This window comes from Hyperolius riggenbachi, chromosome 1 (genome assembly GCF_040937935.1).
Source record: "Hyperolius riggenbachi isolate aHypRig1 chromosome 1, aHypRig1.pri, whole genome shotgun sequence".
Lineage (NCBI taxonomy): Eukaryota > Metazoa > Chordata > Amphibia > Anura > Hyperoliidae > Hyperolius > Hyperolius riggenbachi.
The window spans coordinates 600,574,752-600,596,928 of NC_090646.1; the positions used below are offsets into that span (position 1 = coordinate 600,574,752).

Consider the following 22,177-nt stretch of genomic DNA (forward strand, 5'->3'; position numbering starts at 1 on the left):
CACTATCCTCCTGTAAAACTGGCCAATATTTATGCATAATCCGTTGCACCCCCTTATGCTGAACATTGAATTGTGTAAGGAAAGCAAATTGTTTATTTGAATTGAGGGGGGCCGCCTCCCTTCTCATTCCCCAAAAACCATTTCTGTCCATATCTTTCACTTCCTCAATAGTTTATTTGATCTGATTTCTATCATAACCCTTTTCCACAAAACGTTCCCCCACCATGTTGGCCTGTATTTCATAGTCTTCCACTGTGACACAATCTCTCCTAAGTGGCATCATCTGACTCTTTGGCACCGCCCCAATCCAACTTGGGTGGTGACAACTTGTCACTGGTATGAATCCGTTCCTATCCGTAGATTTAAAGAACGTCTTGGTTTGTATTTCATTGTTTACTTTGTATATTTCCAGATCCAAGAAATGTATACAATTCACATCACTCTCAGCACTCAACAAAATATTCAAACTATTGTTGTTCAAAAATTCGATAAATTTGCTGAAGCCGTCCCCATCACCCCTCCAAAAGATCAACAAGTCATCTATGTATCTACGCCATAGGACAACTCCAGCACTTTCATCCCGTTCCAGTATCTGCTCCTCCCACCGTGACAAAAAATTTGCGAGACTGGGGGCAAACTCCGCCCCCATAGCATATCCTTTGATTCGGACATAATACTTCCCCTGATACCAGAAATAGTTCCTTTTCATCGTAAATTCTAGTAATTTCATAATAAAATTAATTTGTCCAGTGTGTAAGGTCCCATTCAAATTAAAATATCTAACTGCATCCAATCCTTCCTTGTGTGGCATATTTGAATACAATGCCGCCACATCTGCAGTGGCCATTTAAAAATCCTTATCTCAATGAAAGTTATTTAATACCTCAAGAGTATGTTTTGTGTCTTTTAAAAAGTAAGGCAAGTTACCCACAAGCATCTGGAGGAAATATTCCAGGTATTTACCTACCCGGTGCGTAAGAGACCCTATTCTGCTAATAATAGGTCTACCTGGTGGGCTTCTTTATTTTTGTGGATCTTCGGTGTTTGATAAATAATGGGTATTCGGGGGGCAGATGGCACCAAGTACCTAAATTCTCTGTCAGTAATGATCCCCTGCTCGAGGCCTTCCTGTGAGATGCCTCCTAGCTCTTTTAAGTATACCTTCGTGGGGTCTCCCTTTAATCGTACAGCCCACATTCAACTAGGAGGCCATATAGACTTAATAGACCTTATTCCCCTTCACGTCCGGCCATATACAACAGATATGACCCTGTGGTCAATTTGCCACAGTCCCCAAAAAGGCCGAGTTTTTTAGTCCATCCGAGGGTAGGAGAATTGGGGGGGGGGGGGGGGGGGGCGAGAAAAGAGTATACGCAATGGGAGGAGGAAGATCTTCTGTCCCCAATAGGTACAAGAAAGAGAGCAGTAGAAGAGGAAGACAAGGATGAAGGAGGGTACAAAAGAAGAAGAAAGTGATTGGGGAAGGTATTTTTAATATTAGTGGGATCCCTTTGCCGCAAGAGGAAATAGCAGTGCTACATAAGGGGTTAAAATTTGCACCGCCACGACCACTTAAATTTCAGACCTATATAGATCTACACAAATACACTAGGAACTTAACATGAAGAGGTATTTTCTTAGTCAAGAGGGCCCTACTACAAAGGCCAATCCAAACAATGAGTATATGCATACCAATTTCAGACATCGGTCACTCTTTAATCCACAGGTTAATAATGGAACTAATACTGTGGAAACGTTTAGAGCATTAGTACAGAATGAAGCCATCGCTGTGATAGGCTGACGAGGGAGGGAGAGCAGGGGGGGGGGGGGGGGAATAAGCAATTTTATTTAAAAAACAAAAAAAAGAATAAACATTTATATATAAAAAATAAATAAATAAACACTGGGGGAGCTATCAGACCCCACCAACATAGAGCTCTGTTGGTGGGGAGAAAAAGGGGTGGGGGGAATCACTTGTGTGCTGAGTTGTGCGGCCCAGCAGCAAGGACTTAAAGCAGCAGTGGCCCATTTAGTCAAAAATGGCCTGGTCACTAGGGGGGGGGTTTAACACCACGGTCCTCAAAGGATACCCGAAGTGACATGTGACATGATGAGATAGACATGAGTATGTACAGTGCCTAGCACACAAATCAGTATACTGTGTTCCATTTTTTTCTCTGCCTGAAAGAGTTAGATATCAGGTATGTAAGTGGCTGACTCAGTCCTGACTCAGACAGGAAGTAACTACAGTGAGACCCTCACTGATAAAAAATTCCCCTTTTTATCTTTTTCTTGCTCTCAGAAGCCATTTTCTGCTGGGAAAAGGTTTTATAGTTGGAATTTCTTATCAGTGAGGGTCACACTAGTCACTTCCTGTCTGAGTCAGGACTGAGTCAGCCACTTACATACCTGATATTTAACTCTTTCAGGCAGAGAAAGAAAAAAAAAGGAACACAACAGTTATTTGTGTGCTAGGCACTGTACAGACACATCTATCTCATCATGTCACATGTCACTTCGGGTATCCTTTAAGTGGTTATGAGAAGGGATATTAAAGAGGAACTTTAACAAAGAATTGAATTTCATTCAAATCAGTAGCTGATACCCCCTTTCCCATGAGAAATCTTTACCTTTTCTCAAAAAGATCATCAGGGGGGTCTGTATGGCTGATATTGTGGTGAAACCTTTCCCACAATATGATATGACCATGGTACGGACAGTCTGCTGTCACCACTAGTGATATATTTTACAATGTAAATCAGGGAGAGGAAAGATTTTACGATCAAACACAGATTAAATAATCTATAAATGATTATTGTAAAAAATAAGTACCGTATTTTTCGGAATATAAGACGCACTTTTTCTTCCCCAAAACTGGGGGGGAAAAGTGGGTGCGTCTTATATTCAAAAGGTACGGTTTTGGGTCCCAGAATATACTCACCTGATCCTGCCGCCGCGCTCCTGTCCTCCATCTGCGGTAATCCGAGGCTGCCCGATCATCCAGATTCATGTCTTCTGTATCTGTATCCCATTCCTTAAGGATGCAGCTCTTTGGCGTCCCATCCGCCGCGTTCCTCATCGTTGCAATCTCGGTATATAGACTGCAGCCTTCCGGTGTACGAATTCCTCTGCCCGATACTCTTCCTAGTTACCGCGTCATAGGCACTTCCTGGTTACAGTGCCTCTTCTGTGTGACCCGCAGCGCACGTGCGCCTGACGTCACGTGCGCTGTAACCAGGAAGTGCCTATGACGCGGTAACTAGGAAGAGTATCGGCAGAGGAACGAGTACACCGGAAGGCTGCAGTCTATATACCGAGACTGCAGCGATGAGAAACGCGGCGGATGGGACGCCAAAGAGCTGCATCCTTAATGAGTGGGAAGCCTCATGATACAGAAGACATGAATCTGGATGATCGGGCAGCCTCGGATTACCGCTGATGGAGGACAGGAGCGCGGCGGCAGGATCAGGTGAGATACAGCAGAGGTTAGTTAGTGAAGTGTAGCATAGTGTAGTGTCATTGGTGGGGACAGCAGAGGTTAGTTAGTGAAGTGTAGTGAGGTGTAGTGTAGTTGGTGGGGGGCAGAAGGGGTTAGTTAGTGAAGTGTAGTGTAGCTGGCCAGTGTAGCCTAGATGGAGACATTTTAGAGGGGAGTAGGTTGGTAAGACGCCCCTGCACCAAAGACGCATCTAGGTTTAGTTAATTTTTTTTTCCTGACTTTTGCCATCTAAAACTAGGTGCGTCTTATATGTCGGAGCGTCTTATGTTCCGAAAAATACGGTAATTTTATTCATTATGTTATTCACTACACTTCCTCTGTAAAGTGTACCTGAGATGAAAAATAAAAAAATATATACATACCTGGGGCTCACCCTTCAGCCTCTACACATAACGCTAACCTCACTACCACCGCACCTAACACTAACCTCTATGCCACCGCATCCAACACTAACTTCACTGCCGCTGCACCTCACACTAACTTCTATGCTGCTGCACCTAACGCTAACTTCACTGCACCTATCGCTAACCTCTATGCCGCCGCACCTAACGCTAACTTCCCTGCCACTGCACCTAACGCTAACCTCACTGCCACTGCACCTACTGCACCTATCGCTAAGCTTCACAACCACTCCTTCACAACATTTTTCAATGGCTCCTCATCCACTCCTACACCCCTCTCAGTTGGTGTTCCTCAAGGTTCCGTCCTAGGACCACTACTGTTCTCACTCTATACTGCCTCAATTGGCAAAATCATCTCCTCCATGGGTTTCAATTATCACCTGTATGCCGATGACACCCAGATATATCTCCACACCCCAGATCTCTCCTCCTCTACCATGGACAAAGTCTCTGCCTGCCTCACATCCATTTCCTCCTGGATGGCTGCCAGGTACCTGAAGCTTAATTTGGACAAGACTGAGCTTCTAATATTCCCACCCCGCACAGCTGCACCCCTCCCAGATCTGCACGTCACTATTGAAAATACTACTATCCACCCTACCTCCCAAGCCTGCTGTCTAGGCGTTACTCTGGACTCTGAACTTTCCCTTACAGCCCACATCCAAGGTATTGCCAGATCCTGCAACTTCCACCTCCGCAACATCTTCAAGATCCGCTCCTACCTGTCCCCTGACACCACTAAACTCCTTATCCACGCCCTTGTCATCTCCTGCCTAGACTACTGCAATTCTCTTTTATCTGGCCCCCCCTCTAACCGTACTGACCCACTTAAATTGGTAATGAATGCGGCAGCCAGACTGATACATTCTTCTCACCGCAGCGCTTCTACAAATCCGCTCTGTAAAGCACTACACTGGCTCCCCATCAGCTTTAGAATCAATTTCAAAATCCTGTGCTTGGCCTACAAATCAGTGCACAAGACCTGCCCGACCTACACCTCTGATCTGGTCCACAGGCACATACCAGCCCGCCCCCTCCGATTCTCGAATGACCTGCGCCTAGTCGCACCTCGCATAACTCAGTCACACCCACGATTGCAGGACTTCACCAGGGCTGGCCCAACTCTCTGGAACTCTCTCCCACCAGCTGTCAGACTCGCCCCCACCTTTAATACCTTCAAACAAGCTCTCAAGACTCACCTCTTCACGCTCGCATACCCCCCTACACCAGAACCATAATATGTTCTGTTAGACCCCCTCTCAAAAGACGCACCTATTGTCTCCACCCCACCCTTTAGATTGTAAGCCTCTGGCAGGGCCCTCCTCCCTAATGTATCCAGCTTGATTATGCAATCTTACTCACAACCACCCTTCTTGTAGACTCTAACAGTCTCTATTTTGACCTATGACACTGTATTGTTATCAAATCATTTGCATGATCTTTTTTGTTGTGAGTTTCCGTATGTTCTACCTGTATGTTAACCCATTTATCTATTGTGCAGCACTGCGTAATATGTTGGCGCTTTATAAATACAATAAATAATAATAATAACCTCTATGCCATCACACCTAACGCTAACCTCACTGCCACCACACCTAACACTAACCTATTTATTTATTGTATTTATAAAGCGCCAACATATAACGCAGCGCTGGACATTAATTTAGGTTACAGACAATATTTAGGGGTGACATACAGCAATATGACAATACAGGAATACAAGAAAACCAGATCACGCAGTACAATATGAGTACAAGGTCATGCTTAGTCAGTCACTGGATGGAGCATGGAGATTAGGCAAGTTAGGTTTACTCAAATGCATAGCATGGGTTCACAGTAATGGAGGTGCATGATCAGGTAGGACACAAAAGGAGGAGGACCCTGCACAAAGGCTTGCAATCTAGAGGGAGCGGTAGGGACACGAAAGGTAGGGGACCAGAGTTCAGCTGTGGGTTTAGAGCAATTGTGAGGGGTGGTGGGCCAGAGTGAAAAGGTGAATTTTGAGGGCCTTCTTGAAGATGTTGAAGGAGGGGTCTGCCCTAATGGGTGGAGGTAGGGAGTTCCATAGTGATGGAGCGGCTCTTGAGAAATTCTAGAGGCGTGCATGGGACTGGGTGATGCGGGGGGCAGTCAGGCAAATTAATTGGAGGAGCGGAGTGAGCGGCTAGGTGTGTATCTCTGAGTAAGATCAGAAATGTAGGTTGGACAGGTTTTGTGGACAGATTTGTAGTTCAGACACAGTATATTGAATCTGATTCTGGACTGGATAGGAAGCCAGTGGAGGGATTCAAGGAGGGCATCCGCCGTGGTGGAGCGATGGGAGCAGTGGATAATTCTGGCCGCCGCATTCATGATGGACTGCAGTGGGGCATTCGGGTCATAGGGAGACCAGACAGAAAGGCAGTAGTCGCAGGCGGGAAATTATGAGGGCATGGATGAGGAGTTTGGTGGTGGCAGAGGTCAGGAAAGGGCGAATCTTACAGATGTTACCAAGGTGGAAGTTGCAGGACTTTGTGAGGTTTTGGATGTGGTGTGTGAATGCAACCGCACCTAACGCTAACTTCACTGCCACTGCACCTAACGCTAACCTCACTGCCCTGCACCTCACACTGACCTCACTGCCGCCGCACCCAACGTTAACCTCACAGCTGCTGCACCTCACACTAACCTCACAGCTGCTGCACCTCACACTAATCTCACAGCTGCTGCACCTAATGCTAACCTCACTGCTGCTGCACCAAACACTAAGCTCTCTGCTACTGCACCTAACACCAACCTCACTGCCGCTGCACCTAATGCTAACCTCACTGCCGCTGCACCTCACAGTAACCTCTCTGCCGCTGCACCTAACACTAACAACACTGCCGCTGCACCTAACGCTAACCTCACTGCCGCTGCACCTGACGCTAACCTCGCTGCCGCTGCACCTGACGCTAATCTCGCTGCCGCTGCACCCCACACTAACCTCACTGCCGCTGCACCTAACGCTAACCTCACTGCCGCTGCACCTCACAGTAACCTCTCTGCCGCTGCACCTGACGCTAACCTCTCTGCCGCTGCACCTGACGCTAACCTCTCTGCCACTGCACCTATCGCTAACCTCACTGCATCTATCGCTAACCTCTCTGTCGCCGCACCTAACGCTAACCTCTCTGTCTCTGCACCTATCGCTAACCTCACTGCCACTGCACCTACCGCTAACCTTTCTGTCGCCGCACCAGACGCTAAACTCTCTGTCATCGCACCTATCGATCACCATTACCACGGAGCGGACCCAGAGAACACAGAGGGACCTTAAATGCTATGGGGGGATGGAGGAAGACTCAGGGAAGTCCAGATTTGCGCAGAAGATATATACACATTTGGGCTTGGACTGTCATAAAAGGGCCTCTAGGTTTTGGCCAACAGGTCCCAGTCCTCCCCTGAGTAGAGCTATATACATTACCTCTCTGCGCCGACACAGGTCATCCTCAGTGTGGCCAGGGCATGCAGCCAATCACCTTGAGGCAGAACCGTGCGGTTATGTAGATCTGTCCTTGCGTTGGGGAGGCGGCAAAAATGGCACTTCCGTCGCATCATGCCGTATCCCATCAATATTAAAGTCCCCATAGACTTTCATAGACCAGCTGTGGGGTGCAGTATAAATACCGCAGTGCCCCTGTGTGAAAGCACCCCGAGACTGACCATGTTTATACTCACAAATAAAATGGTTGCAATCCATATTTAGGCTCCTTTTCCACTTGCAAGCGCAATCGCAGATGCGTTTGCGCTTGCAAGACTTTCTTTTTCCACTTGACGTGATTGCGACGTACACCGTCGGGAGCGAAACGTGATCACAACAGCAGCACTGCGATCGTGATTAGCAAAAAAAATCTAAGAACATGCAAAAGGAAAAAGAGCGCTGCGATTTACATGTAAACCACGGTGCACTAGCGATCTGCAAAGCACCGGCTTGTTCAAGCAGATCGCGGCTCGCGGAAAAGGGCCCTTATAATCAGTTTTGTGTCAGTTATTACAAATGGTCACCACTGCCAGTTTTCACTAAAGTTGCCCTGTAATGGTACAATTTTTTCACCAAATGCAATCTTTCGAAGCGATTTGAATGATCGAATTGTAAAATGTCTTATTTATGAAGGCAATCGATAAGAAGCAATTCTTTGGTTCATTGCTAAATAGGATAAAATCGATCCAAAAGGTGGATTTTATGATCGAATTTGAAGAAAAAAATGTTCAGTAAATGTGAACAATCGATAATTGCCTTCCGATTGGTTATGATTTATTTAGTGAAAATTGTACCGTCAATGGGCAGCTTAAAGGTGCCCATACAGGGTACAATTTTTCATTTTTTTTTACCGATTAGATCATTTAGCTCGATTATTTCGTTAGATTGAATATAAACATTTTCCCAGCATCTCCAATCAGATTTTTCTCGAAGAAACGGGATAATCGTTCGAATTTCTTAATCGAAAAATAAAATATTTTCAACTTTCATTTGATTCGATCATTTAGATCGAATAAACGGGAAAATCGAAAGTTTTTATTGTAACGTGCCATGACATTGGCCTCAATTCACAGAGCATTATCAAAGGTTTATGAAACACTTTATCAAACGTTTGATAATTTACCTCATGGGTAAAATCTCATTTTAAATTCACTAAGGTGTTATATATTTATCGAATGTTTTACCGATAAAACGTTCAACAAATATATAACACCTTAGTGAATTCAAAATGAGATTTTACCCATGAGGTAAATTATCAAACGTTTGATAAAGTGTTTGATAAACGTTTGATAATACTCCGTGAATTGAGGCCATTGACCGTGTTTATACTCAGTTTTGTGTCAGTTATTAGAAACAGTAATCACCACCGGTTTCAGCTAACAGTTATTTCTCCCATCTAAATAACCTGTTCTTATGCTGATAGTGCCGCTAAAAATGTGGATATAACTACAAAGATCACACTCATCCATGCTTAAAATAAACTACATATTTTACATCTTCCCAGTTTTCCTCATTTCTGCAATGCTCTTATGTTCTGCAATTCATATGCAATCAGAAACACATTGCAAATCGCACCAAAAATGCAGGCAATATTAAAGAGGCCTTGTGCAGGTATTAGCTGGGCAGTGGCATGAGGACACAGTGCCTGCACTGGCATGAGGACACTTAGTGCAAGCACTGGCATGAGACACCTGCACATGACCGCCTGGCAGGTGACACTGTGACAGTTGGAGTCTAGAGAGGCAGCAGACAGGAATCGCATCGTCTAATTTTTCTCTTATTTCCACAGTTTTTCTAAATAACACTCGCTTACTAACGCACACACACATACTCACTCGCTTACTAACGCACTAACACACACCTGCAGACACAAGACACTCTTTTTGCAGGCGCACTTGCGCTCTCACACACACACACATTACCACACCTGCACATAGATTCCCATACACACACACACACACACTCAGATCACTATTTAGGTCTAAAGGGTTACACATATTACCACCAGAGTCCGATCTAATATATTTCTTCTTCTATTGCAAGAACAGACCACAGTGATGGCCACAAGGTAAGTGGAGATTTTCATGTATGGGAGGCAGAGCAGGATCATCCACCAGGAAACCTAGGTTGGTGTCTGGGGCCTAGTGGGTGTCCAGGGGCCTACCTGACTCCCTTTCTGGCCTATGTTTATTTTAGGTTACCAAAAGGTGTGTGTGTGGGGGGGGGGGGGGGGGAATCGACTACCTTGCCTAGGGCCCCATTACATTTTAATCCATTTCTGATGGAAGGTCTTATTATTACTGTATAGGGAGGAATGATATAGGAATAGGTAGCATGTCTGCCTATAGCCCAGTGTACCTTATAGGCCCTAAATATTTCCGAACAATATTCCTTTCCCCTCTTTGCTTCCCAGGTGTCCCTCTCTTGGGTGTTTTGTGTAAGTAACTAGGGGGAGATTTGCCCTTATAGGCTCGGGCCTAGAGATGGTTGGTGTTCCAGGGGTGGCAGACTCACACTGAACAGTGCATAGATACCTGCCCATGCATTGCCCCAGACCCAAAGGCGCCTGGTCCACCAAGCTGACCAAGCGGTTGCCTGGGGCGCTGTGCAGGGGGGAAGCGCTGCAGCGGGTGGGGGGGCTGTGCCATCCCCCGCCAGATTGTGGGACCCCCGTGGTGAACAGTTCACTGCCCGCAGCACACCTCAGCCTGCGGAGTCTTCCAACAGGCAGAGCAGGGCTACGGGAAGATGGCGTCTGAAGCCCTGCACTGGAGATTACTTATGTCTCCAATACAACATCTTCCCGTAGCCCTGCTCTCTGCCTGTGTCAGCGCGGGACTTTCGCAGCGGCTGGCTGCAGAAAACCATCGAGGGATCTGCGCGCCGGGAGAGGAGTCTTCTGCAGGTGAGTAAATTTTTTTTTTTTGTTTTGTTTTTATGGGGCACATTATTTTCCGGTGAAATGCTGCCCACATTACGATTATTTTCTAGTGAAACATTGCTGCATTATGAGTATTTTCTAGTGAAACATTGCTGCATTATGAGTATTTTCTAGTGAAACATTGCTGCATAATGAGTATTTTCTTGTGAAACATTGCTGCATTATGAGTATTTTCGAGTGAAACATTACTGCATTATGAGTATTTTCTAGTGAAACATTGCTGCATAATGAGTATTTTGTTGTGAAACATTGCTGCATTATGAGTATTTTCGAGTGAAACATTGCTGCATTATGAGTATTTTCTAGTGAAACATTGCTGCATTATGAGTATTTTCTAGTGAAAACTTGCTGCATTATGAGTATTTTCTAGTGAAACATTGCTGCATTATGAGTATTTTCTAGTGAAACATTGCTGCATTATGAGTATTTTCTAGTGAAACATTGCTGCATTATGAGTATTTTCTAGTGAAACATTGCTGCATTATGAGTATTTTCTAGTGAAACATTGCTGCATTATGAGTATTTTCTTGCGAAACATTGCTGCATTATGAGTATTTTCTAGTGAAACATTACTGCATTATGAGTATTTTCTAGTGAAACATTGCTGCATTATGAGTATTTTCTTGTGAAACATTGCTGCATTATGAGTATTTTCTAGTGAAACATTGCTGCATTATGATTATTTTCTAGTGAAACATTGCTGCATTATGAGTATTTTCTAGTGAAACATTGCTGCATTATGAGTATTTTCTAGTGAAACATTGCTGCATTATGAGTATTTTCTAGTGAAACATTGCTGCATTATGAGTATTTTCTAGTGAAACATTGCTGCATTATGAGTATTTTCTTGCGAAACATTGCTGCATTATGAGTATTTTCTAGTGAAACATTACTGCATTATGAGTATTTTCTAGTGAAACATTGCTGCATTATGAGTATTTTCTAGTGAAACATTGCTACATTATGAGTATTTTCTTGTGAAACATTGCTGCATTATGAGTATTTTCTAGTGAAACATTGCTGCATTATGATTATTTTCTAGTGAAACATTGCTGCATTATGAGTATTTTCTAGTAAAACATTGCTGCATTATGAGTATTTTCTTGTGAAACATTGCTGCATTATGAGTATTTTCTAGTGAAACATTGCTGCATTATGATTATTTTCTAGTGAAACATTGCTGCATTATGATTATTTTCTAGTGAAACATTGCTGCATTATGAGTATTTTCTAGTGAATCATTGCAGCATTATGAGTATTTTCTAGTGAAACATTGCTGCATTATGAGTATTTTCTAGTGAAACATTGCTGCATTATGAGTATTTTCTAGTGAAACATTGCTGCATTATGAGTATTTTCTAGTGAAACATTGCAGCATTATGAGTATTTTCTAGTGAAACATTGCTGCATTATGAGTATTTTCTAGTGAAACATTGCTGCATTATGAGTATTTTCTTGTGAAACATTGCTGCATTATGAGTATTTTCTAGTGAAACATTGCTGCATTATGAGTATTTTCTTGTGAAACATTGCTGCATTATGAGTATTTTCTTGTGAAACATTGCTGCATTATGAGTATTTTCTTGTGAAACATTGCTGCATTATGAGTATTTTCTAGTTGAACATTACTGCATTATGAGTATTTTCTTGTGAAACATTGCTGCATTATGAGTATTTTCTAGTGAAACATTGCTGCATTATGAGTATTTTCTAGTGGAACATTGCTGCATTATGAGTATTTTCTAGTGAAACGTTGCTGCATTATGAGTATTTTTACAGGTTTTCTCGCCTGGAGCTACAAAATGGCTAGAGGAGTCCCTGCCCAGACATCTCCTCTGCAGTCACCAATCACATACTCTTCTCTCCTAATCCCATGGCTGCCATAGGTTTTGTGCAGGGAATACCCCAGTGGTGGGCCAATGAAGGGGAGGCATTACATTTTAACTTGTATGGAGGCCCACAGGGAGCCTTCAAGTATACTTTTAAAGGACAACTGTGGTGAGAGGTACAGTATATGGAGGGTGCCATAATTACTTCATTTTAAACAATCCCATTTGCATGTCAGCCCTGCTGATCCTCTGCCTCAAACACTTTTAGCCATAGTTCCTGAACAAGCATGCAGCATATCAGGTGTTTCAGACATTATTGTCAGATCTGACAAGATTAGCTGCATGCTTGTTTCTGGTGTGATTCAGACACTACTGCAGCCAAATCAGCAGGGCTGCCAGGCAAATGGTATTGTTTAAAAAGAAATAAATATGACAGCCTCCATATACCTCTCACTACGGTTTCCTTTAAGATGATTTGAAATGATGGTATTGGCCATCATGTGACTCAGTAGAACAGAACATTGCTGCACATTAGGGTATCGAGAGACAAGGAGGAGAATGGGTTTGACTTGTGACTGCAGAGAGGAGAATAGGGTCAGTGCTGAGGAAGCCAGTTATACAGTGTACTGCCTGCCCTGCAATGTACAGTGTTATACAGTGTACTGCCTGCCCTGCAATGTACAGTGTTATACCGTGTACTGCCTGCCCTGCATTGTACAGTGTTATACCGTGTACTGCCTGCCCTGCATTGTACTGTGTACAGTGTTATACAGTGTACTGCCTGCCCTGCATTGTACAGTGTTATACAGTGTACTGCCTGCCCTGCATTGTACAGTGTTATACAGTGTACTGCCTGCCCTGCATTGTACAGTGTACTGTGTTATACAGTGTACTGCCTGCCCTGCATTGTACAGTGTACAGCCTGCCCTGCATTGGGGGACTGGAGGCTGCACTGCTATGGGGGAAAATAATGACTGCAGATTAAGTGCAAGAAACTGGGTGTAAACATTGGAGGGCCCCTTAAAATTTTGCAGGGGGGGCCCCAGGAGTTGCTGGTACGCCACTGCATGGCAAAGCATGCTTGATCTTACAAACCTGGCAATCTGGCATGGTGGAGGTAGAAGTGGCTGCCATTGGGCAATACAAGTTGGCATCTGTCTTCTGGGTCATATCTGAAGATAGCGAGGGATGCTGAATCATTGGGAAATTAGCAGTTATTTGGCCATGATGGCATGTATGCATCCACACACAGGACTGTTACATGAAAGCAGGTTATCCTGGTTACCATGACACTGCACTGCAACCAGCCAACTGCTAATTCACTGATGTTTCAGCAATCCTTGCTAATATCCAATATAACCCAAACCAGTGATATCATCATATCTTACCGTATTCATAAAATGCCTTTTAAGACACCAGCAAGCAAGAAAACACTCAGAATAACGCTGATATGACTTTCTCACTAACCTTATGGTACTTTTTCAATTGCAGAGGGCTGAAAAGTTATTTTACCCAGAAGATAAAAAATCTCCTAGGAGAAAACTGAAGTAGAAAAGTGAATTGAATAAGGACCGATATATAATAGGAAAAAACCATGACCATGAGGGCTGTAATAAATAAACACTCGCATGCGCGCACGTGAAACTGCGGCAGGTTTTCTAAAATACACGCGTGTTACCATAGACTAACACGACTCCCGGTCCGACGCAGATCGCCGCAGGAGCCTCGCGGTAACGTACGTGTGCACTGGCGTTAGATAGGGCACTTTGGCGCAGCGTAACGCAATAAGGGTAGCATGGACTACCCCAGTGTTCTCCCCAGGCTTTTGTAGCTGGGTGCTCCGCCCGGCTAGTTTTGGTGAGCACCCGGCTGTCATCGGCCCACCACCTCCTATTCTGTAAGCAGAGTTGCACACAGAAGCACCGGCCCTGCACTCTCTCATCTCGCCCCACCCGGCTACTCTTTCATGCCACCCGGCTGAAACAAATTTCTGGGGAGAACACTGTACCCCATAGATTAACATTGGGCTGCCGTGGGGTGCGGTATATTTACTGCAGCGCACAGCCCCAGTGTGAAAGGGCCCTCAGGTAAGGCTGCAGCCCTCCTTCCCTCGTATGACAGCGAAGATAGCCACTGTCCTTCCTGTGAATTATAATGTAGAATTTCCCATTTCCTCAATATAGTAACACTTTCAGTCATTGCTAATACCAAGTAATGTTGTTTTACAATGGCAGCCTTGGGTCACCCACTCAGAAGTGGTAAGAGCTGCGATTGTGGAGAGTGCTGCCGATCTGGTCCAGGGCTACTGCTTACAGGCATGGGAGGGGGATATGGACTGGTAAAGTAATATCTGATGCTATGGAGTGATATCATGTACCTGTGGTGAATTGTGCAGAATCCCATGTGATAATATTTTCCTCTTACAGACCTCCCAAGACACCAGAGGGGGCGAGGAAGCGTCCGGCACCAGAGGAGGCTGGAGAAGGAACATCGTAAGTATAACATGCAGGCCCTGAAGAATAAATGGGTGCAGTTGAGAAAACTTCCTGATCACAACCTGATTGCATGGGGACACGTGTGTAGACACATCAGCAGATCAGGAATTCACTGTGTGATCACAGCCTGTGAGTTTTCCCCTCCGCATACAATCACAATTTCCATAGACTGCTGGCAGGTGCTAGATTTGCACAGTGCAAGAGAGCTCAGTCTAAGTTGTGTAAACATATGACTACCATGCTCCTTTCCTTTCCTCTTACAGATCAGCCTCCTGGTCCTTTGTGGTGCCACCAAAGAAGCGGTGGAAGGAGTGGATGGCCCGCTCGCAGCAGCCGGTGGAGGAGCCCAGGATCTCCCTGAAGCCGGAGGAGTGGACCGCATTTTGTGCCTTGGTGGAGGAGGATTACATCCTTCAGTTCCTGGCCTGGGAACGGTGCTATAAAATCTCCGACAGGTACCTCTTGGCCGTGGTGCTTGCGTACTTCCTCTGCGCAGGCCTGAAGACGGAGGAGTACGGGAAATACTTCTTCCCAGCCCTGTAAGTACCGCATTGAGTTTTCTACCTTTCAGACAAAACAGTTGCAGAATTCCTGGCCTGAGACAAGTGCTTGAGGACTCCCAGATAACACTTTCATGTTTTCTTTCAGGTTCCTTGCCAACCAGATGGAGGAGGAAGAGCCAGACTTCCGAGTCCAGATCTACCCCTGGGCCCTTGGATCCACATGGCAGACCAGGAGGTCCAAGCTGCACCAGCGCCGGAATGAGCTCCTTCTGAAGCTCCACTTCAGGGCCCGGGTGTCTAAAGAGACCTGTGACCAGGTACAGCAAGTTACCCAAAAATGATGGAACATGATATGTATACCATGTAATCTAGAGGATGGGGGGGACCTGGTGATTATAGGTGGCCATTCACTTACCGTTCTTTCATGTCGATTCCTGGCAGATTCAATCACTCTCATGGGATCTGCTAGAAATCAATAACCCAACATGTCGACCTGATCGATTTATCAAATTGGTCAATCACACTAGATGGAAGATCTTGATTGGCAGCAGGTCAGGAGGAGGGGCCATAGGTTTGCACTGCATCAAGCAGAGTAGTTCCATGTGGTTTGATGGACTTTTAAAGCGGACCTGAACTCAGAACTTCCTCTCTGCTCTAAAAGACCTGCAACAGCATAATATTCCTTTAAAGAAAAACATTTCTTTGTTACAGCTGGTACAAATCCTGCAATAAATCTACAGTGTGTCTACTTCCTGCTGTCATCAAAGCAAGCATACGGTTAGCATCCTGTGTTTAAAAATGAGCTGCTCTGCTGTAGGAGATTCCTGAGCTGACACAGCAGAGAGATGAAATCACAGTGGTGATTAGTCACAGATGGGGGGAATTAGACAGGCTAAGCTCTCTAAATACATACAGGGTGCATTTCTCTAGGTTTTCCTTCTGTCCTGTGCAAGAGTTCAGGTCCACTGTAAGTGTAGCAATAGGTATGAGAGGACCTGCTGCTACTTACAAGATATACAAAGTGTACAATATTCATTTATACATTATTTAGTCAGTGTTGCCCATAAATTTATCACAGGTGGCAACATCTTTAGTCCTGTCAGATCAATCCCTGCGGAATGTTTGGTTATTGTGAGTTATGAAGCAAGTACAAAATATACCTGGCCTCCCATAATGCTTTGGGGAAGGGGGGGCGAGTGTTACGCATAGCTAATTAGTCTAGGCTAAGCAGCAGTGGGAGGGCGGGGCTACATACTGATGTACAGCAATATATAGATATAGGAAGTGTTTCTGATGCTGAAACCAGGGAAATGCCCATAAAAGCTGAATAAGTGACTGCATTCTACTATATGTCACTGCAGTCTCTCTATAAGTAACCCTGTCTCATTGCAGCTGATGGAGGAACATCCGGACTTCTGGCTCTGGCAGAGGAACCGTCTGCAGCACCACGGCTGGGCGATCCGTTATGCCAAGAGGTACCTGGAGGAGGTGGCCGTTTTCCCCCCAGGCCGTGGATTCCGACCTTGCGCACTGTGCCACTACCACTATTTCCATCTGTGCTGCAGGGGAGGTCCTGAGGAATCCACCGGCCAGGCTGCAGAAGACGCCTAGACAGGTAATTTACACCACAGAGGACAGAGCTGAGACTATCATCTACAGCAGCACTGTTACCTTCCTGTATGGCCCACACACTGCACTAACAACATGGGCACATTCATTACACCAGCACAAAGTCACACTCACTGCAGTGCTAGGTAGATGGACAAAAACAACAAAAACTAGACTGGAGCTGCCAGCTGGTAGTAGTAAGTAGGTTATAGCAAAAAAAAAAACCTAAAAAAAAAAAAAAGTAGATTTTAGTTGCTATCGGGTAGTAGTAAGTAGGTTTTAGAGAAAATAAATAAATCTGGCCATCTAAAGGGGGGCACATCTGGCTATCTCAATGGGGGGCACATCTGGCTCTTTAATGGGGGGACATCTGGCTATCTCAATGGGGGGGGGGGGGGGAGAGGGGGAACATCTGGCTATCTAAAGGGGGAAAGAGGCACAACTAGCTTTCTAAACAGCATTTGTATATTTGACTCTCCCATGACCACATTCTGATGTGTGGTCACACCCATTTTGTCCAAGGGGGGAGGGGTACAAAACCTGTATCTGTCCCCAGGTGGTTTGTAGCTGGTTGTAGTAAATAGGTCATAGAAAAAAAAAAAGTAGACAGAGGCACAGCTATGGGTGGGCAAGGGAGGACATCTGGCAATCTAAAAGGGGGCACATCTGGCTATCTACAAGGGGAAGGGAGCACATCTGCCTATCTCAACAGCATTTGTACATTTGACTCCCCCCATGACCACATTCTGATTTGTGGTCACACCCATTTTTCCAGAGGGAGGAGTGCAAAAACTGTATTTGTCCCCGGGTGGTTTGCAGCTGGTTGTAGCAAATAGGTCATAGGGAAAAAAATAAAAAAAAATAAAAAAATAAAAAAAAAAGACAAAAAAATAGATTGTAGCAGCCAGCTGGTGATTAGGTTATAGGGAAAAAAATAAAATAAAGTAGACAGAGGCGTAGCTATGGGCGAGCAAGAGAGGACATATGTCCCCGGGCGCAGCACTGTGAGGGCGCTCAGCATAACCACTCCGCCTCCACGTGCGTAAGAGGTGGCTCGCTGGCTGCCTGACATCCCCCTGCTTCTCTCACTCCCTGTGCAGAGGAGTACAGAAGTATTAACAAAATCAGTAAAAGCGGGGCACAACTAGCTATCTAAAGGGGGGCCCATCTGGCTATCTAAACGGGGGCACATCTGGCTATCTAAACAGGGAAAGGGGCACATCTGCCAACCTAAACAGCCTTTGTACATTTGACTCCCCCAGCATGACCACATTCTGATGCATGGTTACGACCATTTTGTCCAGGGGGAGGGGCAGGTGCAAAAACTGTATTTGTCCCTGGGTGGGTTGCAGCTGGTTGTACTAAGTAGTTCATAGGAAAAAAAAAACCTTAAAATATATATATATATATATATATATATATATATATATATATATATAGATTGTAGCAGTCAGCTGGTAATTAGGTTATAGGGGTAAAAAACAAAAAAGTAGACAGAGGCGTAGCTATGGGCGGGCAAGTGAGGACATATGTCCCCGGGCGCAGCACTGTGAGGGCGCTCAGCATAACCACTCCGCCCCCACGTGCGTAAGAGGTGGCTTGCTGGCTGCCTGACATCACCCTACTTCTCTCCCTCCCTGTGTAGAGGAGTGCAGAAGTATTAACAAAATCAGTAAAAGCGGGGCACAACTAGCTATCTAAAGGGGGGCCCATCTGGCTATCTAAACGGGGGCACATCTGGCTATCTAAACGGGGAAAGGGGCACATCTGCCAACCTAAACAGCATTTGTACATTTGACTCCCCCAGCATGACCACATTCTACTAAGTACTTCATAGGAAGAAAAAAAAACCTAAACAAAAAAAAAAACAAACAAAAAAGCAAAAAACGTAGATTGTAATGTAGTGTAAAGCAGATAGTGATAGGTAGATTACAAAAAAAAAAAATTCAGTAGATGCTTTACAGTGCCCGGGGAAGGGGTGTGGAGGAGGGGGATAGTATGGTTCTGTACAGCCTGGAAGGGGGGTATTAGGATGCTGGGAAGGGTATAATGATAGTCTAGCTAGGGATGGCGGGGAGGGGGGGATTTAGGGTCAATGATCTTCACAAGATAAATGCATGGACATGATGCAGGTGTCTACGGACGGTACCTCCATCTGCTGTAAACACCTCTGGATATGCTGTCCTTGCAGAACCCCTGATCTCCTCTGACTCTAATTTCCTGCACATATTAGACCTCACCCCCCTCCAGTGTCCTCCTGTCCAGTTGGGTTGCTTCCTGCTGGCTGCTGAGGTGCCCCCACTGAACAGGAGCTTGACAGGAACACAAAAATGGAGAAGTGTAGTGAGATGGGGAGAGGCACATATAGAGGAATATTCTGAGGTCCTTCACAGCACATGTATGGACCTTGTGCCTGCATCCTGCATGTGTTTACCTTGTGGAAGATCAGATCATTATCCTGGACACGCTACACAAGACGGCCACCACTGTTTCCTGACATGGAATTACGTGTACCTCTGCCATTAACCAATCCAACTGAGGGCCTCTTCTGGCTGCTGAAGCTCTGCTGCTGGACTGATTCATAGGAAAACACAGCTCCATGTCTGGAAAAGCCAAGGTCCTCCTGTACAGCATGTGCCACAGGGTATTTAAGCAGTACTGTTGGTGACTTTCAGTGACCGGTGGTCTGCTTTAAAGCAGAACTATATTATAAAAGTAGTCAAGTCACACTAATTCAATGTCTTAAAATTGTGCATACGGAGATTTCCTTTATTAATACAGTTCTAACTACAATCAGAGAAAGAACATGTGTGCATCAACCAAGTGAACCTGACAAATCTGGCTTTGCAAATTTGGCCTATTGGCTAATCACGAGACATTGCTCATGCAAATAAGCATTTGCTTTCGCATGCCTAAATATGCAGGGTCAAAACCAAAAACCGCAAAACAATCGCCCTGCGGGAATTAGTTCATGCTATACAGCACTATCCAGGGGCGCCACGAGGAGGCTTCCCATTGCCCCCCATTGGGGGCAATGGGAAGCCTCCCCGAGGCGCTCCTGGATAGTGCTGTATAGCATGAACTAATTCCCGCAGGGTAACCGCTTCGCGGTATTGGTTTTCGACCCTGCAAAGTTTGGCATGTGAAAGCAGATGCATTTCTGCGTGAGCATGTCTCATGGTAAGCCATTTTAGCCAGATTTGCACAGCTAGACTTGAAAGGGTTAAGCTTGGTGTAGAGCACGCATACATTTTCTTGTGATTGAGATTAATACAGTTCTGCTTTAAGGGGTGGGGCTGATGTGTTGGTTGAGCTGTACGGGGTTGTGGTGGGAGGAGCTCAACCAACACATCGGGGGGGGGGGGGGGTCCCCTCAAGACTGTGATGGGTCACCCTACTCAGGTATTTTAGTACTGATAGCTGGGATTGGGGGAGTTGTCATCCTGATAGGAAGAATAAGTCATTTTGGACAATAACAGCCTGGAAGGGGATATTAGGATGCTGGGAAGGGTATAGTGATAGTCTTGCAGGGGATGGTGGGGAGGATTTAGGGTTAATGATCTTCACAAGATAAATGCATGGACATGATGCAGGTGTCTACGGTTCCTCCATCCGCTGTAAACACCTCTGAATATGCTGTCCTTGCAGAACCCCTGATCTCCTCTGACTCATTACATATATTAGACCGCACCCCCTCCAGTGTCCTCCTGTCCAGTTGGGTGGCCTCCTGCTGGCTGCTGAGGGGCCCCCACTGAACAGGAGCTTGACAGGAACACAGAAGTGTGGTGAGATGGGGAAGTAAGGTCCATATAGAGGAATATTCTGAGGTCCTTCACAGCACATGTAGGGACCTTCTGCCTGCATCCTGCATGTGTTTACCTTGTGGAAGATCAGATCATTATCCTGGACACGCTACACAAGACGGCCACCACTGTTTCCTGACATGGAGTTACGTGTGCCTCTGCCATTAACCAATCCAACAGAGGGCCTCTTCTGGCTGCTGAAGCTCTGCTGCTGGACTGATTAATAGGAAAACTTGTCTGGAAAAGCCAAGGTCCTCCTGTACAGCATGTGCCACAGGGTATTTAAGTAGAACTGTTGGTGACTTTTAGTGACCGGTGGTCTGCTTTAAAGCACAACTACACTATAAAAGTAAATCAAAATCTAAGGACCAAATTAAATGCTTTAAAAGTTTAGCAGAGAAGAAGTGGAGATTTACTTTAATAGTATAGTTCTGCTTTAAGTGGCTGATGTGTTGGTTGAGCTGTACGGGGTTGTGGTGGGAGGAGCTCAACCTTCTCATCGGGGGGGATTCCTGGGGATTCAGTTTTCCATGACTTCTAGCTAATTATTAGACAGGGGATTAGACAGCCTAAACTCTAACTACATACAGAGTGCATTTCTCTATGTTTTCCTGCTGTCCTGTGTAAAAGTTCAGGTCCACTTTAATCCACCTCTGGTGCCCACACTGTTGCCAGAGGTTACCCCTCGTGAGAGGAGAGGGTACAAATTATCATTGCAGGTCATCGCATGAGAGAGAGAGAGGATTTCTACACTGCTGTCCATGGTAACCATCTGAAAGAGGCGGAGCCTACACCCACTGCCTGGAGAGTGCGCCTCAGCCCTGGAGATGGAAAGTTCAGTCTTCCCCAGAGAATCAGCCAGGATAGCGGAACTCAGCTCTGCATCTCTGCTAGAGCCAACTCTTCATAAAGCAGCATAACATGAGACTGAGTTACAGAAGAGAGTGTTATCCTACTGGGCACACCTACAGAACAGCGACCCTGACTCACTCCTCTATAAAGCCATGCAGCACAATGACAACCAGGAAACACCATGTGGCCTGAAAGAAGTGCACCTCAAATCCTCATCCACAGGACCTAACAAGAGCCCAGATCTACCACACACACCACAGCCAAGAGAAGAGCGGACTATGCTGATAAATGGAGGTGTGAAATAGAACAGTCACTGCAGCTCACCATATACCAGACCCTACAGAGAGACTATAAACTGGCCCTATACCTGGAATATCTCCAAAACCACAAAGAGAGGCAAACCCTGAGTGTCTACAGACTGAGAGCTCCCAACTTGGAAATAGAGTCTGGAAGACACAGACAGACATACAACCCCAGGGGACACTGGAGGATGAGGCCCACTTCCTGCTGCATCCAGGGAAACCCACTTCAAGAAATTGCTGGACCTAATCCAAGATTTTACCGCCATGGGGGGTGAGAGGAAACTCTATATTCTACTAGGAGAAGATGAAACCACAGTGACAATCGCTGTACTGTACGTCACGACGTGCCACAGACAGAGGAGGAAACCACAGTGACAATCGCTGCACAGTACATGCCACCGACTGAGAGGAGCAATGTCCACAGACGGCCAACCGTTTACAT

At 45.5% G+C, this 22,177-nt stretch overlaps 2 protein-coding genes across 3 annotated transcripts in view; one reads left to right on the forward strand and one right to left on the reverse strand.

Annotated features, from left to right (window-relative positions):
• Positions 1–22,177, reverse strand: part of PARP8 (poly(ADP-ribose) polymerase family member 8) — a 438,516-nt gene that overhangs the window by 203,279 nt on the left and 213,060 nt on the right. The window lies entirely within an intron of this gene.
• Positions 9,138–17,099, forward strand: LOC137528220 (speedy protein 1-B-like). The gene is made up of 5 exons (XM_068249498.1): positions 9,138–9,470; positions 14,599–14,664; positions 14,931–15,206; positions 15,316–15,487; positions 16,563–17,099. The coding sequence occupies exons 1-5, from the start codon at positions 9,460–9,462 to the stop codon at positions 16,779–16,781; spliced, it is 744 nt and encodes a 247-aa protein (XP_068105599.1). The 5' UTR covers positions 9,138–9,459; the 3' UTR covers positions 16,782–17,099.

Coding starts and splice junctions, on each gene's coding strand:
- LOC137528220 (XM_068249498.1), top strand. Junction 14,665..14,930: donor GAGGCTGGAGAAGGAACATC/GTAAGTATAACA, acceptor TTCCTCTTACAG/ATCAGCCTCCTGGTCCTTTG. Junction 15,488..16,562: donor CTAAAGAGACCTGTGACCAG/GTACAGCAAGTT, acceptor GTCTCATTGCAG/CTGATGGAGGAACATCCGGA.